A 19,540-nucleotide genomic window follows, 5' to 3' on the forward strand; every position below is an offset into this window, starting at 1 on the left:
GAGACAAAAGCATGCAATGAGTCAGCTCAACTACAGCAAGTACAATTCATATCAGACCATCAGTTACCTTGTTGGGCATTGTATGCAGTGGCATTTCTAGTCATGCTGGATGGCAGCCAGCCTGCCAAACTTGCCCGCTGTGTCTTAGTCCCTTTGTGCTTGACATCTTCTCCATTCCAGATAACATCATCCTCCCATTGGAGCTGTGTCACCATAAGGAAGTGCTCATCAGCTAGCAGATCATCCTTCTCATCCATCAACCCTGCATCCTGGAAGGAAAGAATAGGTGCTTGAAGACCTGCATCCACTTCACACTTTCAAACTAAAGGAGGAAAATTAGAAGTCTCATTTTGCATGGTGCACAACCATCCACTAGCCCATGACCAAGCTCTCATTGTGCAGCAATCCCCAGTGCCACACACACCTCCACACCCTCCCCCACAGTTCCCCTCTCACCCCCTCATCTGTGTGTCCTTTAACCTCCTGCTCCTTCTTCTCTTTCAGCTTGAAACCATAATCAAATCCACTGCCATCTTCAGGGATCCCCAGCATATCATACCAAAGCTGTGCTGGGCCATAGCGCCACTCTGCCACTTTAGGCTTTGTATCTGCCACTTTGTCTATATCACCAGTTGACTGGGAAAATTTTGATTCCACAGGTGCCATCATGGTAATCTGAAGCACAGCAAAGGAGGGAATGGTTACACTGATGGTCTATCTAAGCGTCAGCAAGAGGTTTCTTCCTTCCAAGTTTCCCAGCTTATTCTCAGAGGAGAAAAGTATTTCTAAGAAGTGCTTTTCCATACTTACTAGCTGCCTTAAGAATGTTCTGCAATTAGACTTCCAAGAACACAGAAATTTCTTCTTGATACAAAGAGGATAAGCTCTCCTATTGATCCTGTACCACGGATGCAGCCTTCTCAGTAAGAAGCAATCACCTGAAGTCACTGACTAGTATCTGAAGAAGAGCTTCTGCACAGCTGGAATACAAGCCAACCCTGTCCTTTTATTCTGGAGGAAAAGCTCTTTACCCTAAAAGTCACTGTCCAATCCACTACTACCCCCAGTGCTAGGTGGCGAGCCCCCTCTAAGTCTCAGATATCCCACCTCATCATCTGAAAGGCACTGCTCAGGAGGGGGAGGAGCAGCAAACTCATACTCCCAAGGAGATTTTCCTTCCGTTCCACTCTCAACTACAACTTCACCCTCCTGTATCTGCACTTCTTGTGCCAATTCCCGATGTTTCTTCTTGCGTTTCCTTCGGGCACTACGCCAAACCGATGGAACATTCTTTCCAGGGCCAAAGAGACGCAGGAAACGCAGAACCTTGAATAGGAAAAAACAAGAGGGTCAGAGAAAAAAAACACACTGTAGAATGCTTGTCTGTCTTTCTCTCACCTGAAAAGCAGTAATGAAAGAGAGCACTCTGAAATTCAGAAGCTTGGCCTGTACTACAATACCAACCCCTGATGCAATCAACAATCTCTTGATTATACTTGAAAAAAAGTTTCTCATCCATCCATTTGATGGGTCCTTCCTTTTCAAACGAATTTGTTCTTAATTTCAGACACAAAGAAACTTAACAGAGGGAAGACAGATTGCCTTTACATATTGGGCATGTGGTAAGACACCACCTGGAAATAATCACTTTCATTTTGAACAATCCACAACCTTCAGAAAGACACATGGAGATTGAAGAAGAGTTGATAAAATTATTAGCAAAAGAGACAGAGCTAGAAGACAGTTAAAGCAGAGATTTCTTAAACTACCAGATAAAAACAAATACCATGGTCCAGAAAGAATACACCCATTTTTATTTCCATCATAATGCAATTCCCCTATATGCATACAGCATACCTCCAAAACATGCACTAATGACAATGACAAACTTTCTCTTCTGTTTCTTCTACAATTATGATTGCTGTTTTTTAAGCACTAATAATTGTTTCTTCACAGCACTCTTGTAAAGAGGGAAAGCATTATTCCCAAATTAACTGACAGATTTAGGAAACAGGAATTAGAACCAAGATTTGTAAAGAAACATCAAATTAATGCTCCCTGTTAATCTGTTAAAATGATCCCCAAAGGAAATATTGTTTATATGACCACTCTGTCCATCTCTGCCCACATGCATGTTATCCTTCTTCCCAACACTCCCCCAGATTACTTCTGAACCCTTTGGCCAGTTTCAATTGCCCTTCACCAAGGGCAAAGGCCCCAGACGTAGTTGAGCTAACAGTTTAATGAAACACAAAGTCTGCTTCTCCACATGCTATTTTAAGTGGTTTCATCAAGAAAAACAGTGCTACACTAACATGCACATTCTCAGACATGAACCAATCCTCAGAGCCAAATCTACAGCATTTCAGGCTTTCCCAGCTCTAGTGCTCATGAATTAATTATGAAAAGTGTTCAGCATTAACAGCTTGCACTGATTTCTACACCCACTGGGCACATTCAACACTGAACATTACATATTGAGCACCAAAGAAATGAATACACCAACTGATACAAAATACGGTAACACAGGAAACCAAATTTGCAAAAGCCAAGAGAGCAGGCAGAAGGCTAACTTCTGTGTTAGAGCCTCACCTAGATTTCTAATAGACAGAGGTCAGCTAAATCATTACAACATGACATTTAATTATGCAAATTGCTCAGCTCCTTACACAAAGCCTGTGATGGAGACACACATAAAACCAAGTTATCCTGGCTCACAACCATCTGTTTGACAACTCTAAGCTCATCTTTATTCTCCTTCCCGTCCCACATTTTCTCTCCTCTTGACAGCTTTAAAACTTTCAAAATAATTATTGAAATACATCGACTACATTTGCTATTCCTGAGCATTAAGGAAACTACCGTAATGAATTCACTTTGTGCAAAAAACAATCATCCTTTCAACCAACTTGTTATTGAGCTAATTTCTGATCCATACTCAGAGCAGTTTTGAGGGAAGATTAAGTAAAGGATACATATCACAAGTTGTTTCAGGAAAAGCACACCAAGTTCAGGACAGCATGAAAGGAGGAGCAAATATTTGCCAGAAAAACCAGAAAGCAGACAGATTAGCATTATGTTTTTTAACCATCTGGCAAAAGTATTCTCTACTACCTCAGAAAAACAATTTTCACAAATCAACAGGCCTGTGCTATGGTCTTACAGCACAGCAAAATATTATTTCACACCCTGGTTTATACAATGCTTTTTAAAAGGCTCCTGCCTGTTAAACAGTCTGGAAACAGCAGCACACAGGAACTAAAGAAAGTACTGAGGTGAGCAAGAATATCTATGTGATTACTTACTACATACTCTTAACACTATACAATTCATATTTAGAGGACTTATATGATACAGTTTCTGTCACTTCCACATATCTCTTACAATACCTTGCCTGGTCGAAATTCCGGGAAGAGCTCTGTAACACTTGGCAACTGTTTGGTAGCATCTCGCTGCATGATTCCTGCAAGAGGAAGTGTGAGTTTGCCTTCCTTGGATTCTGCCTGCCTGGCTTCTTGAGGTCCCATCTCTGACTCAGAATCAGAGCTGCTGCTGAAATCCACCTTGTCGGAGGCAGCAGAGGAAGGAGCAATGATGGAGGGCAAAATGATACCGTCTCCATCTTCAGATACTACAATAGAACAAGCACCTTATAAACAAACAGGTTTCCTCCCTGTCCCCTAGTAAAACCCCATAATGCCACATCTACTGTTTATACCAAGTTATGCAAAAATTAAGCCTCTGCAGGAGTTATGAGTACCATTCTGGTTTAACCTTTCATTTTATCCTAAGCGTTCCAGGTGCATTTCCCAGCCACAACTGAGAGGATGAGATAAAAAAGCAATTTCATTGTCAATATCAGTATTTTAACAATCACTGGAAATATTTCCCCCTACGTTTCAGACAATCCTATAACATTGTGTATTAGGGCAAACACCCACCTTTAGATGCAGTCTGAATTTTGACGATGTGTGGTGCTTGCCGCAGAATGAACTGCTACACAGCAGTGTTTGCTTCCTTCAGACATTCATAATGCCAGAGAGAAGAAGAAAGTCTTCACTCACCAGTGGCAGCTGCATCCTTTTCATCTTCTTTCTTTCCAGGTACTGGAGGTGGTGGTGGTGGCGGCATCAACTTGGAATCAATATCTTCACAGTCAGCATCATAATCATCTTCATCTTCATCTAACCAGTCAGGAGACAAGACTGCATATTAAGCAGACAATAAAAGGGAACCAGGCACCCTTCCCATTTATACTATCTCACACCTGTCCCAACCTGATGAGAAAATCATGTCTTCTCATTAGTAAGGAGACCATTCTCATTTTGTAACTAGATGCAAAACTCTTACAAGTTCAGCTTTCTGCAAAAACTCATTTGCAAGACTGAAATTTAAGACAGAGTGGGAAGGAGGGAAAAAGGCAAATTGACAGCAAGATGACTGAAGCACTTAAAATATATATCTATATACATATATTCTACTATCACCTCCCCTTATTCACACTGTGCAGAGAAAATAAAGCTGCTAAAGAAGTAAGAAAAATGTGATTAAAAAGCACAAATACCTTTACAGACCACTAACCACAATATGTCAACAGAAAGGTTAAGTGTAAGGTAGCTTTAATGCAAAGATTTAGCATTTACACCAGCAGCTACTGAAAGGGAAAAGCTGCATGTTTTTGAAAATCTGTTCTAGGCCAGACAGAGAGCCCTGGGACTGACAAAAGAACCAAAGTGCCTTCTGCAGAAAGTAATTTCAGAAAAAGGATTCAAGGGTAAAACAGGAGAGAGATATTAAGACTGAAGTGACTCTCTAAGCGATCAGGACTTTATCTCTATCTTTGAGCATATCCAAGAAGCACCTAGCCTCCTGCATAACCCTCTTCCAAAGAACACAGGTTAAAGAAATATGAGCAGGTATTGGGTATTCTCTGCAGTGGATCCCAGAGCAAAAGGAGGACCCTGGTTTCTCTTCTGAATATAGTTTAACAAGGAACTAATTCCTTTAAAAAAAGGAAGATATCAAGCAGTGGCTTGATCCAGTGAACAGAGTTTCACAAAAGCTTGTATTGAATTCTTGAAGCAAGAAGTGAAAAGGCACAATGTCACCCTTATAAGACACTATCAAGGCCCATTGCCCCAAAATACCTTCTACAGCTAGAGCTGTAACAGTACCTGGTCTTCGAACCGGCTGCAGGCTGCCCATTGCCTGCTTATACCTACGGCTCTCATCTTCTGCCACTTCATTAATGTCTGAATAATCAACAGCATCTTCTGTGCTCTTAACCCAGCCTAGGAAGAAAAGAAATCCAGTCACACAAAATTTTATCCTAATATATATTACTAACTTCATACTTCACTATGTACATATGAATCCCTTCCTATGCTTCCTTTTCTTAGAGGAACAAAACCATCTGATTAACATCTCCCATCGGAGTATTTTCCCCCTCATTCCAACCAAAAGCTCCAAGAGCTCCAAATTTCCCCTAGATACTGCTAAGTAACCAACTTCAGCACAAGGAACACCTTTCACTTAGTGAAACTGTTCAAGCTCAGAAATAAAAAAAGACATAATAATAATGTGCACTAAACAGGCTTGTTTAACACAGGGGAAAACACAGAATAAACTTATTTATGAGGGAGAAGAGAGAACTGGGAAAAAAAAACCCTTATAAAAAACAAGAGAGCACAAGTGCAAAAGTGACCAGGAGATAATGTGGGGTTCACTCTGGCAAGAAGGCAAGGCCTTTGCCAGAGGACCTCTGACCAGATAACATTGTATTCCTTGCAGTCCCAGATGACCTGGGTGCATTTCTTCCTCTCTGATCCTGCAGCCCCTCTGTCCTTTAACTGCAGGTACCCCAGTGCCTAACCTTCCTCATCCAGGTGGGCTCCATTAGCCTCAGGGCCGTCCTCCTCGCTGGCTGTGATCTCAGTGATCAGGTTGCCCAGTCCCAGCACACCCAACCCGGCCAGGTGCTTCTTGGATTCCTGGAGAGACCAGAGCCACGACCCAGCTGGGAGGCTCCGCCAGCCAGGCCGGGCCGACACGAAGACCCTAACGCCCTCCTCGGTCCCGTCCTAGAGCCCGCAACCGACACTTCCCAGGGCCTGCCCCGGAGCCTGGCCCACCGACACCTCCTCCCTGGCCCGCCCCAAAACCGCGTCGCTGGGAACCCGGTTCCTCTCCCGTCCCTCAGCCCACGCTGACGGCCGGGCAGGGCCGAAGCGGCGTCTTCCCGAGGTGACACAGCCCTACCTTGTCGAGCACGCTGTCCCCCTCCAGCTGCCCCGCCTCATTGATGTTGCCGAAGAGAAACCCAGCCAGCGAGAAGGGCTCGGCGCGACCGCCATCCGCCTCCTCCTCGCTCTCAGAGTCTGACATCGCGTCGATGCCGACCCGGAACCGGAACTGCGACCCGGCCGCGAAATGAGGCAGCCGCCACCACCCCAAGCCGGAAAACAGCGCCCCCGCGCCGCAAGGAAGCGCAGAGGCTCCGGCGTGCACCGAAAAAATCGTTTATTGCATTTAAGAAACGGGGTCTGGCTTTCCACAGGAAAGAAATACCTTCAGAACAGGTGCGTTACAAACAGCAGGGTGAGTTAATACAAGAGCCAGAGAGAGGAGGAAAGTTTTATTACAACTTAATTCCACATAATTTAAAAAAAAAAAATCCTTTAAAACTGTTAGCTGTAATACAAATTCTTTTAAAGTATAAAATCAAGTTGCCAGTGTATGTATCAGTACCACACTTGAGAGTCTTGGGCTCCCACTGCTGACGGGTGCTTCTCGCAGCCCACCCGGGTGGTCAGGACTCCTGTGAGATTCATCCACTTCTCAGGGTCAGCCCAAGCAGCACCAAGGTTTCTACAGAGCAAGGTTTAGCACTCAGAGACAAAGCACAGGGAGGCTCTTCTAGTTTAAATTTCATAGAAATACCTACAGCTGTATACCGGAGAAAGCACGTACACATCTAAGCATGCCTCATAACATCCTTTGGACACAGAATTCCTAAACTGCTCAACTCCCTGGGGGTTGCTACAGCTACACTTAAAAAAAAATGAACTATTTCAGAAATCATTTACAAACTGAAAGATTAAAATTGGTCTCTTCATAAAGAGTCTCTTCTGTGAAATAAGACATACACACTGCATTTCTATTCAGTAACAAACTGAGGAATCTTGAACAGTTTGGGAAACCTGCACAGCTTAACCCAGGTTTTCTGATCTCCTGAAAACAGACAAAATCCAGCCATGGGATTGTGTGAAGTCTGTATTTGTTACCTGCCCACAGGAGGAAAAAAAAAAAAAAAAAAAAAAAAAAAAACCAAAAAAACACCCCAAAACAGGGGGGAGGAACAGAACGGATTGTAGACTGAAGCACTGGACTAATTACAATCAAATGCACCAAGAATTGTAGGGGGTAAAAAAAGGGAAGGAAAATCACAAAGTAAGAATGCCCACTGAATGGAAAAGCTCATTGGATCTGTGCACTCCTGAAGTTCATTCTCATGAAAAGCAGAGCCTAGAGGAAACCAGCTGTCAGCCAGCAGGACTTTTGCTCCTGGCAGAAAGCAACAGAAATACAAGGCATCTAATGACTATTAATGAGGTACTCCAAAGTCAGTAAAAAGTTTTTGATGGTGTTCAAAGTTCACTTTCTACTCATTCTCATCACCATCATGTTACTCTCCTCAGTACTGTTGTGCAATCCATTTATTAAGTAATCTAGATGGGGATAAAGTGTTCTAGCATAATGTAATCAATTCAAATGAATTAGTAAGTACTTGACTTTTATCTCACCATACTCTCTTCCAGTTAACACCAGGATGGCTGCTCTGTGAGCCTGCATAAACACTGGGGGGGGGGGGGGGGGGGGGGGGGGGGGCGTGCAATACTACTTGCTCACAGGATTTCTTCTCCACCAAATTATTGTAATCCAGTTAAGAATAACCACAAAAGATGCAGAACTACAAGATTTCAGTATGTAAAAAAGTAAAAGATTTTTAAAACAGTAGTAGCTTCAGTACAAAATTGCAACTATATGTAGAAAAAAAAAAGAGGTGCCTGTTGTTGAAATTAAAAGTCTATTTAAGAGCAGTTCAAACATATCACAAACTTTTAAAAGTACATCTCTGAATGAAGCAAAGGTTATGGGCTTGCACCAGGGTAACTAGGCAGTTGATTTCAGCCTGACCAGCATTAAAAAAACCCACATGTACTGGCTTAAATAAATACATTTTAAACATGACAAACTATTTACTCAGTTACTGAAATTTACCTAAAGAAAATAATCTTGAATTACAAGGCACAGAGTTAATTGCTGTCTCAAGTGAAGCCCACACTAAAGGCCTACTACTAAAGGCAGAACGTGGTGAGTAGGTTACCTCAATGAAATACTCCTACACCCTCATAGCCTGCAGGGCACTGCTGCAGGAGCCACATCTGGAACAGCACTTCTTCTACGAGTGCAAAAGACACAAAGACACTCCGGGCAATGGCACTTGGTGAAGAAAAATATGCAGTCTCTAGGCTTCTGCAAACATCATGCATAATGGGTGTCTTGGTGTTGCCTGCAATCAGGCAACATTTGGAAATCTGTATTGGTTCACTAGCCACATACACCAGTATTTAGATTAACTGCAGTTTGTAATCTATGGGTTGCAGTTTGCTAAAGCAGTACCAGTACAAGCATACCTCAGATATACAAAAATTGCAGTTAGTGTCAGCATCAGTTATACCAGCTGAAGAAAGGCACACCCTCTTTAAAGAGGGAAATTAGGGCACAAATACAAATATTTCTATCCACCTGGTATTTTTGCCTGTATCAGATAAAGCAAGGTCAAATTAACACAAGCTCCTTAATAACCTTGTTTACGTATTTTCTGTTATCTTGCTAAAATGAGACTTTTTTCTGCCCAGGGCATACACCAGTGCAGTTTTGCATGTGTGGGAATCACAAGAAAGCAAGTTCTGAATTACCAATTGAGGCTGCATCCGGACAAAGACAGCACTGTCAACTTCAGACAACAAAGCCCAGTCCAGCACCACCAGTTTCACACAAAGTATCTTTGAAGCATGCTGCTTTCATACCACCAAGCTGTAAGGTTAAGTCTAAGGAAGGTTTCATGCGCTCACTCCTCAGCTGGTCCCAGAGTCACACATAAAGAACAGTGCACTTCCTGAAAATAAGCCAGATGCCACTCACTAGAGCTGCTAAAGAAAGTTAAAAAGTACATAAATAGGACTTCAGTTAAGACTTTATAAAAACTGATCACCTAGTAGAGAGGAGAAAACTGCCCAAGTAAACCTATCCAGTGACTGGCTAACCATTACAAATTTAACTGAAACCATCAGTGAGTTGCCAGGAAGAAGCAAGGGTTCCTGGTTCCTCTAAATAGAGCCTCCAAATTTTGTCAGTGTTCTAGAAAAACAACAAAGTAATTTGATGTAAAAATCTCAGGTGGTGGCCCCAAGAACATTAAGAAGTGAAGCAATGAATTCCTCAAGAACAAACGGGCAGCTGTCAGGTCTCTGGGATTCAAAGGGATCACACTGAAAATCTCATTTTGAGAAGTGTCATCCTAACTACCTCTGTCAGTCCAAGAAGATAACTGTTGACTTTATTCTCAAGGTGCAAAGTCTCATTGGAGAGTGAAATAAAAACTCAGTTTAGAAGATTATGGAAGACTTGCATCTAAACTACTCTTCCACCTCTCCAATTCAAAAGTATGAAAATCACCCATTTTAGTGATTCATCATTATTCTAATTTCCTTACATTAGGAGAAATCAGCTCCTGCTTCTATTAATAAAATCATTGCAGGTGTTCCCTGGGTCTTGCTCATTGCATTAAACATGCCTTATGCTAACTCTTCATATATGATCACAGTTCACTACAAGGTGAATCTCAATAATATTTCAGGCATTTTTGCATGTAAACAAATTGTTTTCAAGCTTTAAATTGACAAAACAACTGGACAGTCAGAATTCTGTTCGTAAAACAAATTCCATCAGTAAAGAAGGGATGGAAAAAGCAGCAGCTATGCTTAAAGCAAAGTTATCAGAATTTGTGCTTTTCAGCAAGTCTAGTAACTGATAGCTATCTAGTAAAGAAGTCTGGCTTCAAAGAACTCCCATCTTTTATTTTCCTCCATTAAATAAGGACAGAAGCCAAGTGATCCGTGGAGAAGCTGAAGACTGGAACTTTAGAAATAAAGTAGGTATTTGACCTCTCAGTTGTGTTAAAAAAAAAAAAAACCCCAAAAAACCAAAACTGTTCTGTTTCAGTTTCCCTGAAGCAATAAGACTGCAAGAATTTTCGTTGCATAAACCATTTCTGCTTAGAGCTGTTAGTGCAAGATGCAAATCTTCAATTTAATTCATTAAAGAGCCCTCCAAGATTCTAGTCAATATTCAACTTCGAACATCCATCACCCAAGGTAACTACAGTAAGACACATTTTCTTGTGTTCTTCTTTGTCACAGGATACAGAACTGCACGCACAGCTTCAGCAAACACCTCCCGAACACCCTCCTGATTCAACGCTGAGCACTCCAAATATTTGACTGCTCCAATTTGTTTAGCCAGTGAAGTCCCCTGCTGTGGGGTAGTGGGAGCCAAACTTTGCTCTTTCAACTTTTTAACTGTTTCCAGGTCATTTCTCAAGTCTCTCTTCGTGCCCACTAAAAGAATGGGAACATTTGGACAGTGGTGAGAAACTTCAGGATGCCATTTGTGCCTCACATTTGCATAGGAGGAGGGGCTACCAATGGAGAAACAGATGACGAATACATTGGTTTGAGGATAGGAGAGCGTGCGCAGGCGGTCATATTCCTCCTGGCCTGCAGTGTCCCAGAGATTCAGGCTAACTGTCCGGCCATCAACAGTCATTTGGGCACTGTAGTTGTCAAACACAGTAGGGATGTACTCTTCTGGGAAGGCATTGGTGGTATAGCTGATGAGAAGACACGTTTTTCCCACAGCACCATCTCCAACAACTACACACTTTATAGTCTGCATTCTTTACCGAGAAACAAAGACCTGCACAAAGCAAGAAAAAAATATTAGGAAAAGCATACTCAATTATAGTCATTTTAAAGATAAGCTTTAGCCAGTGTTTTTAATATTGCTAACAATTTCTTATCACAGCAAAACACACTCAGTCAGAGCCATTATGAAGAGCTTACAGGCTAGAAAGACAATAGTGAAATGGAGATGCAATGAGTTGAGAGCTCAGTGACAACTGACTGCATTCCAACCATGTAAATACGAAATTAGCCAAATTTCCACAGTCTTGCCTTACTACCAGACAGTTTCCCACAGGCAAAGGGACAAGTCCTTAGAGATACCTACAAGTGGAAAGGGATCACAAACTCAGACCTAGTAACAAGGTACTCTGTCATTTGTTAGGTTCACACACACACCTGTGTATACACACACACCCCTCCAAGATTCACAGTTCTTATCTACACAGTATACTGCCTAAACAGTTTACCACAAAGAAAGGTCCAAAAATTATGTAATAAACCAAGATACCCATTGCTGGGCTCCACTGCTACTGTTTACTGTAATAAATCACCCAACTCAAGATCAATCAGACCTCCAGACACTGCATTAGTTAGAGGACACCAGATAAAAGATTTAGAAAGTAGCACGTACAAGAAAAGCTGTTCTTTGAAATATAACTAGCCATAGTACCCAGATTAGAATACATAAAGAATTTTTCTAAAGAAGCCAAGAACAGATTATTCTCACTAATCAGCAACAGAACAAGCAAAACTTAATAGGCTTGAGCTACAATAAAGCAAGCTTATACTGAGCATTAGAAAAATACATGCTGTAAAACATCAGCAATCAAACAGCCTTCCTAGGCAGACTGGGGAATTGTTACAGGACATACTTGATACTTAAAGGCTTCCCTATCCCCTTCCTAATATGTGAGAAATAGCTTTAATAGTCAAATGGATATAGCCTAAAACTCAATTAATTCTAAACTTTCTTCACATGAACAGCAGGAACTTTGAAAATAGCATGGAACAACTACAAGCAGTCATTTGTTGTACATTTGTAGTATGCTGGAGCTTCCACTGCTAGCCAGAACAAGAAGAAACTTGCATCTGCCTTCTCACCCAAATGCCTTTGAGGTACTAGCAGTAATCCTCAACTTCCAACCAGCAGCAAATACGCTGCTTCAAACTGAAGAAACAAACAGTGGGAGGAACTATATTGCATATTCCAGAAAGATCATAGCTCCAACGCCATCCAAATAGCAAAGAGACCATATGAAAATGAGCAATAGTGAAGTACTTCACTTACAAAAGTCATGAAACCCCCTCCCTCCAACTTCCTCTTCAAGACCATCCAAACAAATCAACACCTCATTACCATTTAAGTCTCAGCTTTGTCCTTTTTGACAAAGTCTTTATTGTATCCACATACTGCTGTCTTCCCACTAGGAGCACACGATTCTTCTGTACTAAGTGAAAACATACTACCTTAAACTTTGGCACAAAGCTGCAACAGACAACTGGAGTGATAGCGACTGTGGTCACTACAATATACAGTGCTTAAGGAAGTGTCAATGTATGTACACACGCACTACTGAAAACCAGTCAGTGGTGGGAAGCAGTGCAGAAACCTTGCTCCATAAAGACCCAGCAGGACATTGGAGGGGAAGAATTTGGTGGAAAACAAGCAGGAGGAAGATCCAGAAGCAGTTTATCCTTTTTGAAAATGGCAGGAATTACATTTCTAAAACAACATGAATCACCTGAAATGAAATCTGGCAAGCACTTCTGAGGTTTGGCAGGAAAGCATACATGTGAGTTTCATCATACATCAAAAACAACAGTCATCCTTTTTCAAGGCTCCAGTCAAGTGTAAAGAGAGGTGTATGTGCAACTGCATATTGTAAAGGTAATCAGTAAAATGAAGAACAGCACTGACCAGCAAAAGCTGACAGAAGTACTGCATATATTATTCCAGAACAGTTGCACCAAGATTTTCATTTAAGAGGGCTAGGGAAACAACAACAAAAAAACAAACAAACAAAAAAATCAGTACGTTCTGTCAAATTACAGGCTTAGAAAGATTTCTTCTTTTCAACATAATATTCCTGAACACAAAGGGTCTAAATGCTACAAGCAAACAGTGACAGAAGAGAGGATGTATTTTAATACCATAACACTGTTCTACCTGAAGATGCAACCGTAACTCACCATCCTAGTCTCTACTGCTATTCTCCCAGTAGGGCAGATCACTACCTGCTTTCAGACACTGCCACACTCTCTCCAGCAGCAAGGCTGCCTTCAGAAGTTTCCAAACCCTGTTCCCCCTTCCCACCCAGATAGCACACCATGTGACCACATGCTGAAAAAGGGTTAGGAGTTGTTTCATCCAGTTTACCGAGCAATACCACAATCAACTGTGTTGGTACAACCAAGCCAGTGGTAGCATATGGTGGGAATGAATCAGGGGGGGAGGAACATCAGATGCTGGTATAGCTGCCAAAGTATCACTGGACTGCAGCACAGAGAGCAGGTTTTAAAGCTTATTCCTGTGTTTACTTCAAACCACTGAAGTACTAGAAGATGCTGTGCCAGAAATCCTAGTGGTGACCAACAATTCCAGAGCAAAAGTTGTTTTCCAAATGAACTACCTATGCAACAGACCACTATTTTGATCAGTCAACAAGTGACATCACAGACATGGCAGAACTAAGTCAGTTGGATACATGCAATAAAAACTCAACTGTAGCAACAAAAGCCTCATGGAGAACGAGTTACACAAAGCCTTTTACATGCCCAGTTCATAGTTTCTAAAATAAACAAATTGCAAAGACTTGTGAACAGATCTCTCTTTAAAACACAAACCACGAGCTCCCCCAAGGACTTACACCTCTATGCATTTCTGTCCAGAGCTTTTCACAGAAAGCCAGAATTGCACTGCTACCTGGACACATCAGGCACTGATATCTGGAGGGTCACCACACCAATATTGTAAGACAACACAGGCACTTTCATATATTGGCAAACTAAAAAGCCACATGTATCCCATACCATCAGCAGCTACAATAACTTGATTCAACGTGATTCAAAATTTCTAATGAAAGTGTGTTACCCAAAGATTGTTTTGTTGGGGCTTTATTTAAGAGGTCATTAGAGCTTTCAATTTGGAGAACAGTAGTAAGGTAACAAAAAGCCTGGAACATGAATGCTTTCACAGCATTAAGATCTTGAATTACTTTACTAAGGCTTGGATTTTAGAGGAGCAACATTTGGAATAGGAAGTAATTCCATGCAAACATGCCAAAGCATCAGGCTAAGCATGAACTACACAAATACAATTCAAGAGCTTGCAGGCTTTTTAAGTATGCTTCTCTGCAGGACTCCTTCAAAAGTAGGTTGTCTTAGCTGAAGGGAATCATATGTGGCATATGCAATACAGAAAAACACACACCAGGATACACAATCTAGTACTGAAACACAAGTTAGAGAAATTAATCAAAAAAAAAGAGTTGAAAGAAGCTCCTATACTCAAGAAACCTGTATGTTGCGAGCAGGTGTAGTTTGGACAAAAATTTACACATGGAAGAGAAAGGGTTTTTTTTTTAATTTAAGCCACAACCAAGCAAACAATATTATCTCCATCAGGCCTTTTCTACTAAATCCACATATTGCTTTGTTCAAAATTTATAAAGCCTCTATTTTTTTTTAAACAATTTGCCTAGCAATAAAACTCTCATAAGATAACAAGAAGCTGGGGTTCAAATTTGCATGGAAAACTGTTTATTTCTCAAGCACACTTGAACTTGGCACTGCATGCTATTTGAATATAAATATATGCTGGGGGGAAAAAAAAAACCAAAACCATACTCCAAAACCAAAATTACCAGCAAACATTACCAAGAGCAGGAAAATTGGTTTAGGGTTTGTTTCGGGGGTTTTTTGGTGAGCTTCAAAAAATTTTGGGGGGAAAAACTTTAGAGAGAAAAATTCCACGTACAACAGGTAATAAGAACTAAAAAACAGAAAAATACAGATTAACACATCAATATATCAAAAACAGGACTTAGAATTTAGAAACAGAAAGGTGGGCACAAGCTTCAAAGCCAAGTTTAAAGGTTACTCAGCAAGAGAAAGGAATGAACAGAAAGTCAGTGAGACTGAATTAGTGAGAGGTAACACAGGTTGCTTAGTCCTGCCAGAGAAAGGACTTTTGTTACAGTTAAGGTGGAAGATCATCAGAACATGAAGAGCTGTAGCAGTTACAGCAGAATAGGAATAGTTTTCAAAGAATTAAAAAACCAAACCCAACCACCTCACAAAGTGTTGTCCAAAAATACATAGATGAGTATAATTTCTGTCTTGTCCATCAGTGCCTTTGAATTAGAATATTGGCATTCCTGTTTGGGTTAAGTTTCCTGCTCAGAAGATGCTGCAAAGTCTGCCTTCATTGCCTGCACACCTGCCACTTCCTTTGGAATGTGCAAGATTTCAATCAACTTGTTGAGACATCATCTGGAGAGCTGCTCCTGTTCTGACCTAATTACATATTTTCTAGTATCATTATCACAGACAGTTTGCTCTCCTGTAACCCAACCGGATATTTGCTGGGAAAATTCACTACTTGGATTCCACTCCCCCTCCCCACAAACCTATCATAAGTGAAGTCGTAGAATAACTTCATGTTGCATCAAAATTTTTTCGTGGAAGAGAAAAAACTTCTAGATCTTCCCTTTAATACTTCTGAAGGAAAGCTCCCTGTTGGCTGAGAGAAAGGAGAAAACAATGACAGAAAACAGAGAGGAAACATGAACCTGAATTCTTCTGGGGCTTTCTAGATTTATGCTTTTTATACTTCCCGCATGTCGAAACATTTTTGCCAGAGGAACTTCTTAGCAGGATATGTCTCTGCCCTTGCTACGTTAACACCAGAGGCCTCTTTATTAAGAGCATTTTAGCTTTGATATTGCTCTTCGATAACGTCATTTTCACAGAGTTTGTCAGGTCTTCTGTATCTCTTTCCAGTTTGGATAGGGCCCCATTTTGGCCAAAAATGAGCAGAAAACACACTAGGGGTTCAGCCAAAATCACCTATACTGAGCTGTATAGTTCTGTTCAGCCACCACCTTTGATCAATCCCTCCCTGTTTTGCAGGCCCAGAAGTCTGATACTGCTTTATCAGGAGCAAGCAGAAGTTTAGATTTCTTAATGACTTAATTGCTCATCTTTCAGTAACAAAAACTGTCTGCATGATACGTGAAGTCATACAGAAACTTTCAACAATTAATTGGGTGGATAAGGCAGTTCTAAGTATATCCTACTACCCTCACCATGCAAAGGAGTTAAAAGATTTTTCATGTGTACAGCTTAGCGACCAGACCTGATGGAGAAAAGAAAGGGGCTCTCAGCAATTTAATCAAGACTGTGTTACTGTTCCACAACAGCTCAGCTTACTTGCCATTGGTTTAGGCAAGCGCCAAATGAATGGACAAGTGCCAGACTTTCAGAATGCATGCCAAGAAAGAGTAAAAAATTAAATAGGAGACCTCATCCCTAATATCCTTCAGCAATGAATGACCTACTTGGACTTCTCACTGCCGTTCAAAGTTTTCACACCGCTTTCTGTCCTGCCATTTACCTGCAAGAGAAACAAAACACATGGCAATAGCCTGAGTGGCAGCAGGGCAGGGGGAGGATGGGGGAATCAGCAAGCCAAGCAAGATTTCAGCAGCACAGCAGGAACCATGCAGTCCACCACCCAGAGTTCCATGTGAACAGCAGAATCGAGGAAGCTCGCTTTCTACAGAGTACAGAGCTCTGCCTGGAGGTTCAGCTCCCATGCACATATTACTGATGCCTAACAAGAGTGCAATTCTCACTGGTTGTTCCCGTTCCCTCAGTGTGAATGCTAGAAAGGCACAAAAAGTTGTTTCCAAAGAAATAAAAGAAGCCACCCAAAAACTTTCATATAATGTTTTTAAAACCTCTACTCCTGTCAAATTAGGCTGAAATTGGTTTATTGATTTAAAGGTTAATTTTTTTTTGCAGGGACAAAACACACATAAGCTTTACCATGTAAGCAGTTATTTCTCAGGGACCCACAGTGAAAATGAAGTGGTCTGCATGAGTTATTTGGGCACCTCAACCACACAAACCTCAGTGCATCAACACTCTTACTACAGGCACGCATACTCCAAATTTTATAGGAGAGCAACAATATTAGTGACCAAATACCAATGACCTTAAATTCCCTGAATCCAGGATTATGTTTATTGGATAATAAATATCTCATAAGGGCATTAGAAACAAGCTTGTGAAACAGCTGCATGGCTGTGAAATAACACTAGACCAAGGTGCAGCTGCAGTCATACAGGAACTAAAAACTAGGACTTCAGTAGATATCTGAATCCCCAGTATATGAATGTGACATGTAACCTGCCCTAATCAAAAGCTACAGAGTATTAAACTTGATTTTCCTCCTGCAACCCCATGCAGAAGCACAGATTCATCAAGACGGGTACCTTTCACAATTTACTTGAAAACAAGCAACACTGACACGTTTCAAGGGTGAGCACAGTACAGGTGTGAGACCAGGAGCCAGGACTGCAGGGTTCTGTGCCCAGATCCACTTCTGGGTGATAAAGCAACTTGCAGAGGCGCTGAGTATCACAGTCAGTTCATAAGAAGTGAATAACATTGTCCTTCCTACCTTTTATAGATTCTGGCAAGGCTTTATTCATTACTGTTGGCTAAAAGAAAAAAAGGCAGTACTTCAGACATGAGGTTCTGTGAAGAGGCATATTAAACACATTGCAGGATGAATGATAAATCCAGTTAAAGCATCCCTGATTCCTATTTGAGGTGGAAAAAAAAACCCTGTAGTCTATCTTCCTATCATCTTTTGTCACCTGGCATTCATTGGCACTCTAAACGCTCTTTATTTTTAAGAAAAGTTGTAACAAAGCCACTGTTGTATTTGAAGGGTAATATGTATACTGGGAAAATCTAAGCTTTTTCCTTGAGAAGCTTATGAAAGGCAGCTCTGTAGAGGCTGCTAAATTAGACAACACCTGTAACTCCTGAAACCCCTCAGAATATTTTAGGTCACTACCTTGTGTCACTATCTCGCTCTACTCTTCCTGACACAACTGGGCAGTTTTTAGAAAGCAGATCAAATATGACTACTCTTGCATATCCCTGTAAAGAAAAAACCACTCTCAGCACTGAAACAAGAGACCTTTAGAAAAGGCTAACTCATCATATGCCAACCTTTTATTATATCTGCTGGGGGCAGAGGTCGCCTTAAATTTGTCACGGTACTCCTAACGTGGATTAGCATCAGCCTGACTTTAGAACAGCCCAGTCCAACCTTCAGACACTGCGGAAGAGGTAAGAGCAGGACCTGCCCACGCGGCCATTCCTGCTTCCCGCACACCCCTGAGCGAGAAATGCGACCAGAGAAAAGCTCGTTCCAGAACATCCCCCTTCCCCTACTGCTCCAGCACCTCCGGGCCCCGATGAGCACATTCCACAAACACCACCGAGCGCAGACGCCGGGACCTGCATCCCATCTCCCGCAACCTCTGGAAACTAAGAAAACTACAGGCCCCGCGTCTGGGGGCTTGATAACCCTCTCTACTCTCAGGCTCGCCCTTCCCTCCTCCTCCGGAGCCGGCTGCTTCCCCCGCGGGGCAGATGCCGAGGAGGCGCGGTCAGCGCGCCAACAGCCTCCCCCGAGAAAGGACCGGCGACCGCCGCAACTCCCAGGCCGGGAGAGGCTGGCGCCGACCCCAGGCCGCCGCCCCGCTGACAGCGAGGGTGGCGGCGGCCGGGCGCAGAGGATCTTCCTTCCCACCGCGCCGCCTGCCCCGGCCTCCACCCGGCGGCAACGCTGAGAAGAAAGACCCGAAGATGCGCGGACTGCCCGGGGCCCGCGGAGGCCGCTCCCCCGCCACTGGGCCCGCGGCCACCCCAACCTCAGTTCACCTCACGGCCCCTCAGGGCCCGCCGCGGGCCGCGCAGCCGCACGCGGGGAGCCCGGGGCGCCGCCCGCCCTCGCGCACCGCGCCCGCGCCGCCTCCCGCACCGCGCTCACCTCCTGCACCGCCGCCGGCCGCTGCTCCCGGGGCGGCGGCAGACCCTCGACGCGGCCGCACCCCGCCGCCCGCCCCTGCCGCGCGCACGCCACGCGCGCACGCCGTGCGCAGGCGCCCTCTGCCCCGCCGCCGCCCGCGGAGGGCCCGCCAGGGGGCGCAGCCGCGGGGCTGCGCGGCCCCGGCCGGCGCAGGGAGCGGCTGGGCGGGCGGGGCGGCGCCAGGGCTCGGCGGGCGGCGGCCTGCAGGCCCTGCCTGCTCCTGCTGTCGGGTTTTAATACCTGAATATTTTAGTGCAATCGGCAAAGCGGTGCGCGTCGCCCTCCGCCCCCCCTTCCCAGCGCTGGGAGGTGTTACGCAGCGAAACCCTCTCGGGAATCCCCTGCCTGCGTGGCTTCCCTGTTCCCCGGTATCGACCTCTCGCACCCGGGCAGTCTCATGCCT

At 43.2% G+C, this 19,540-nt stretch overlaps 2 protein-coding genes across 18 annotated transcripts in view; both read right to left on the bottom strand.

Moving 5' to 3' along the window:
• TAF1 (TATA-box binding protein associated factor 1) overlaps positions 1-6,427 on the bottom strand; it is a 33,915-nt gene extending 27,488 nt beyond the window's left edge. For 3 of the 10 annotated variants that reach the window (XM_049828144.1, XM_049828141.1, XM_049828139.1), the window contains exons 1-8: positions 6,259-6,426; positions 5,873-5,990; positions 5,175-5,291; positions 4,065-4,205; positions 3,390-3,631; positions 1,108-1,326; positions 457-675; positions 68-269 (exon numbers count right to left, since the gene is read on the bottom strand). In XM_049828144.1, the coding sequence (XP_049684101.1) occupies positions 68-269; positions 457-675; positions 1,108-1,326; positions 3,390-3,631; positions 4,065-4,205; positions 5,175-5,291; positions 5,873-5,990; positions 6,259-6,384 (1,384 nt within the window). In that variant the 5' untranslated portion in view covers positions 6,385-6,426. Of the gene's footprint in view, positions 1-67; positions 270-456; positions 676-1,107; positions 1,327-3,389; positions 3,632-4,064; positions 4,206-5,174; positions 5,292-5,872; positions 5,991-6,258 lie in introns of those variants that run through there. The other 7 variants (XM_049828147.1, XM_049828146.1, XM_049828143.1 and 4 more) reach the window with 6 other exon arrangements.
• Positions 6,428-6,502: 75 nt separating this feature from the next.
• On the bottom strand, positions 6,503-19,186 carry LOC126050009 (rho-related GTP-binding protein RhoG-like). Of its 8 annotated transcripts, none has more exons than XM_049827252.1 (4): positions 19,099-19,186; positions 17,713-17,752; positions 16,586-16,641; positions 6,503-11,040 (listed from the first exon to the last, which is right to left on the bottom strand). In XM_049827252.1, exon 4 carries the CDS (start codon positions 11,017-11,019, stop codon positions 10,444-10,446), a length of 576 nt encoding a protein of 191 aa, XP_049683209.1. In that variant the 5' UTR covers positions 11,020-11,040; positions 16,586-16,641; positions 17,713-17,752; positions 19,099-19,186; the 3' UTR covers positions 6,503-10,443. The 8 variants fall into 8 exon arrangements, with proteins under 8 accessions (XP_049683209.1, XP_049683210.1, XP_049683211.1 ...); XM_049827253.1 differs by having other exon boundaries at positions 16,550-16,641; XM_049827254.1 differs by lacking the exon at positions 19,099-19,186 and adding an exon at positions 18,273-18,854.
• Positions 19,187-19,540: the final 354 nt, after the last annotated feature.

The sequence above is a fragment of the Accipiter gentilis genome, chromosome 24 (genome assembly GCF_929443795.1).
Source record: "Accipiter gentilis chromosome 24, bAccGen1.1, whole genome shotgun sequence".
Lineage (NCBI taxonomy): Eukaryota > Metazoa > Chordata > Aves > Accipitriformes > Accipitridae > Astur > Astur gentilis.

Coding starts and splice junctions, on each gene's coding strand:
- LOC126050009 (XM_049827258.1), bottom strand. CDS start 11,019: ATGCAGACTATAAAGTGTGTAGTTGTTGGAGATGGTGCTGTGGGAAAA.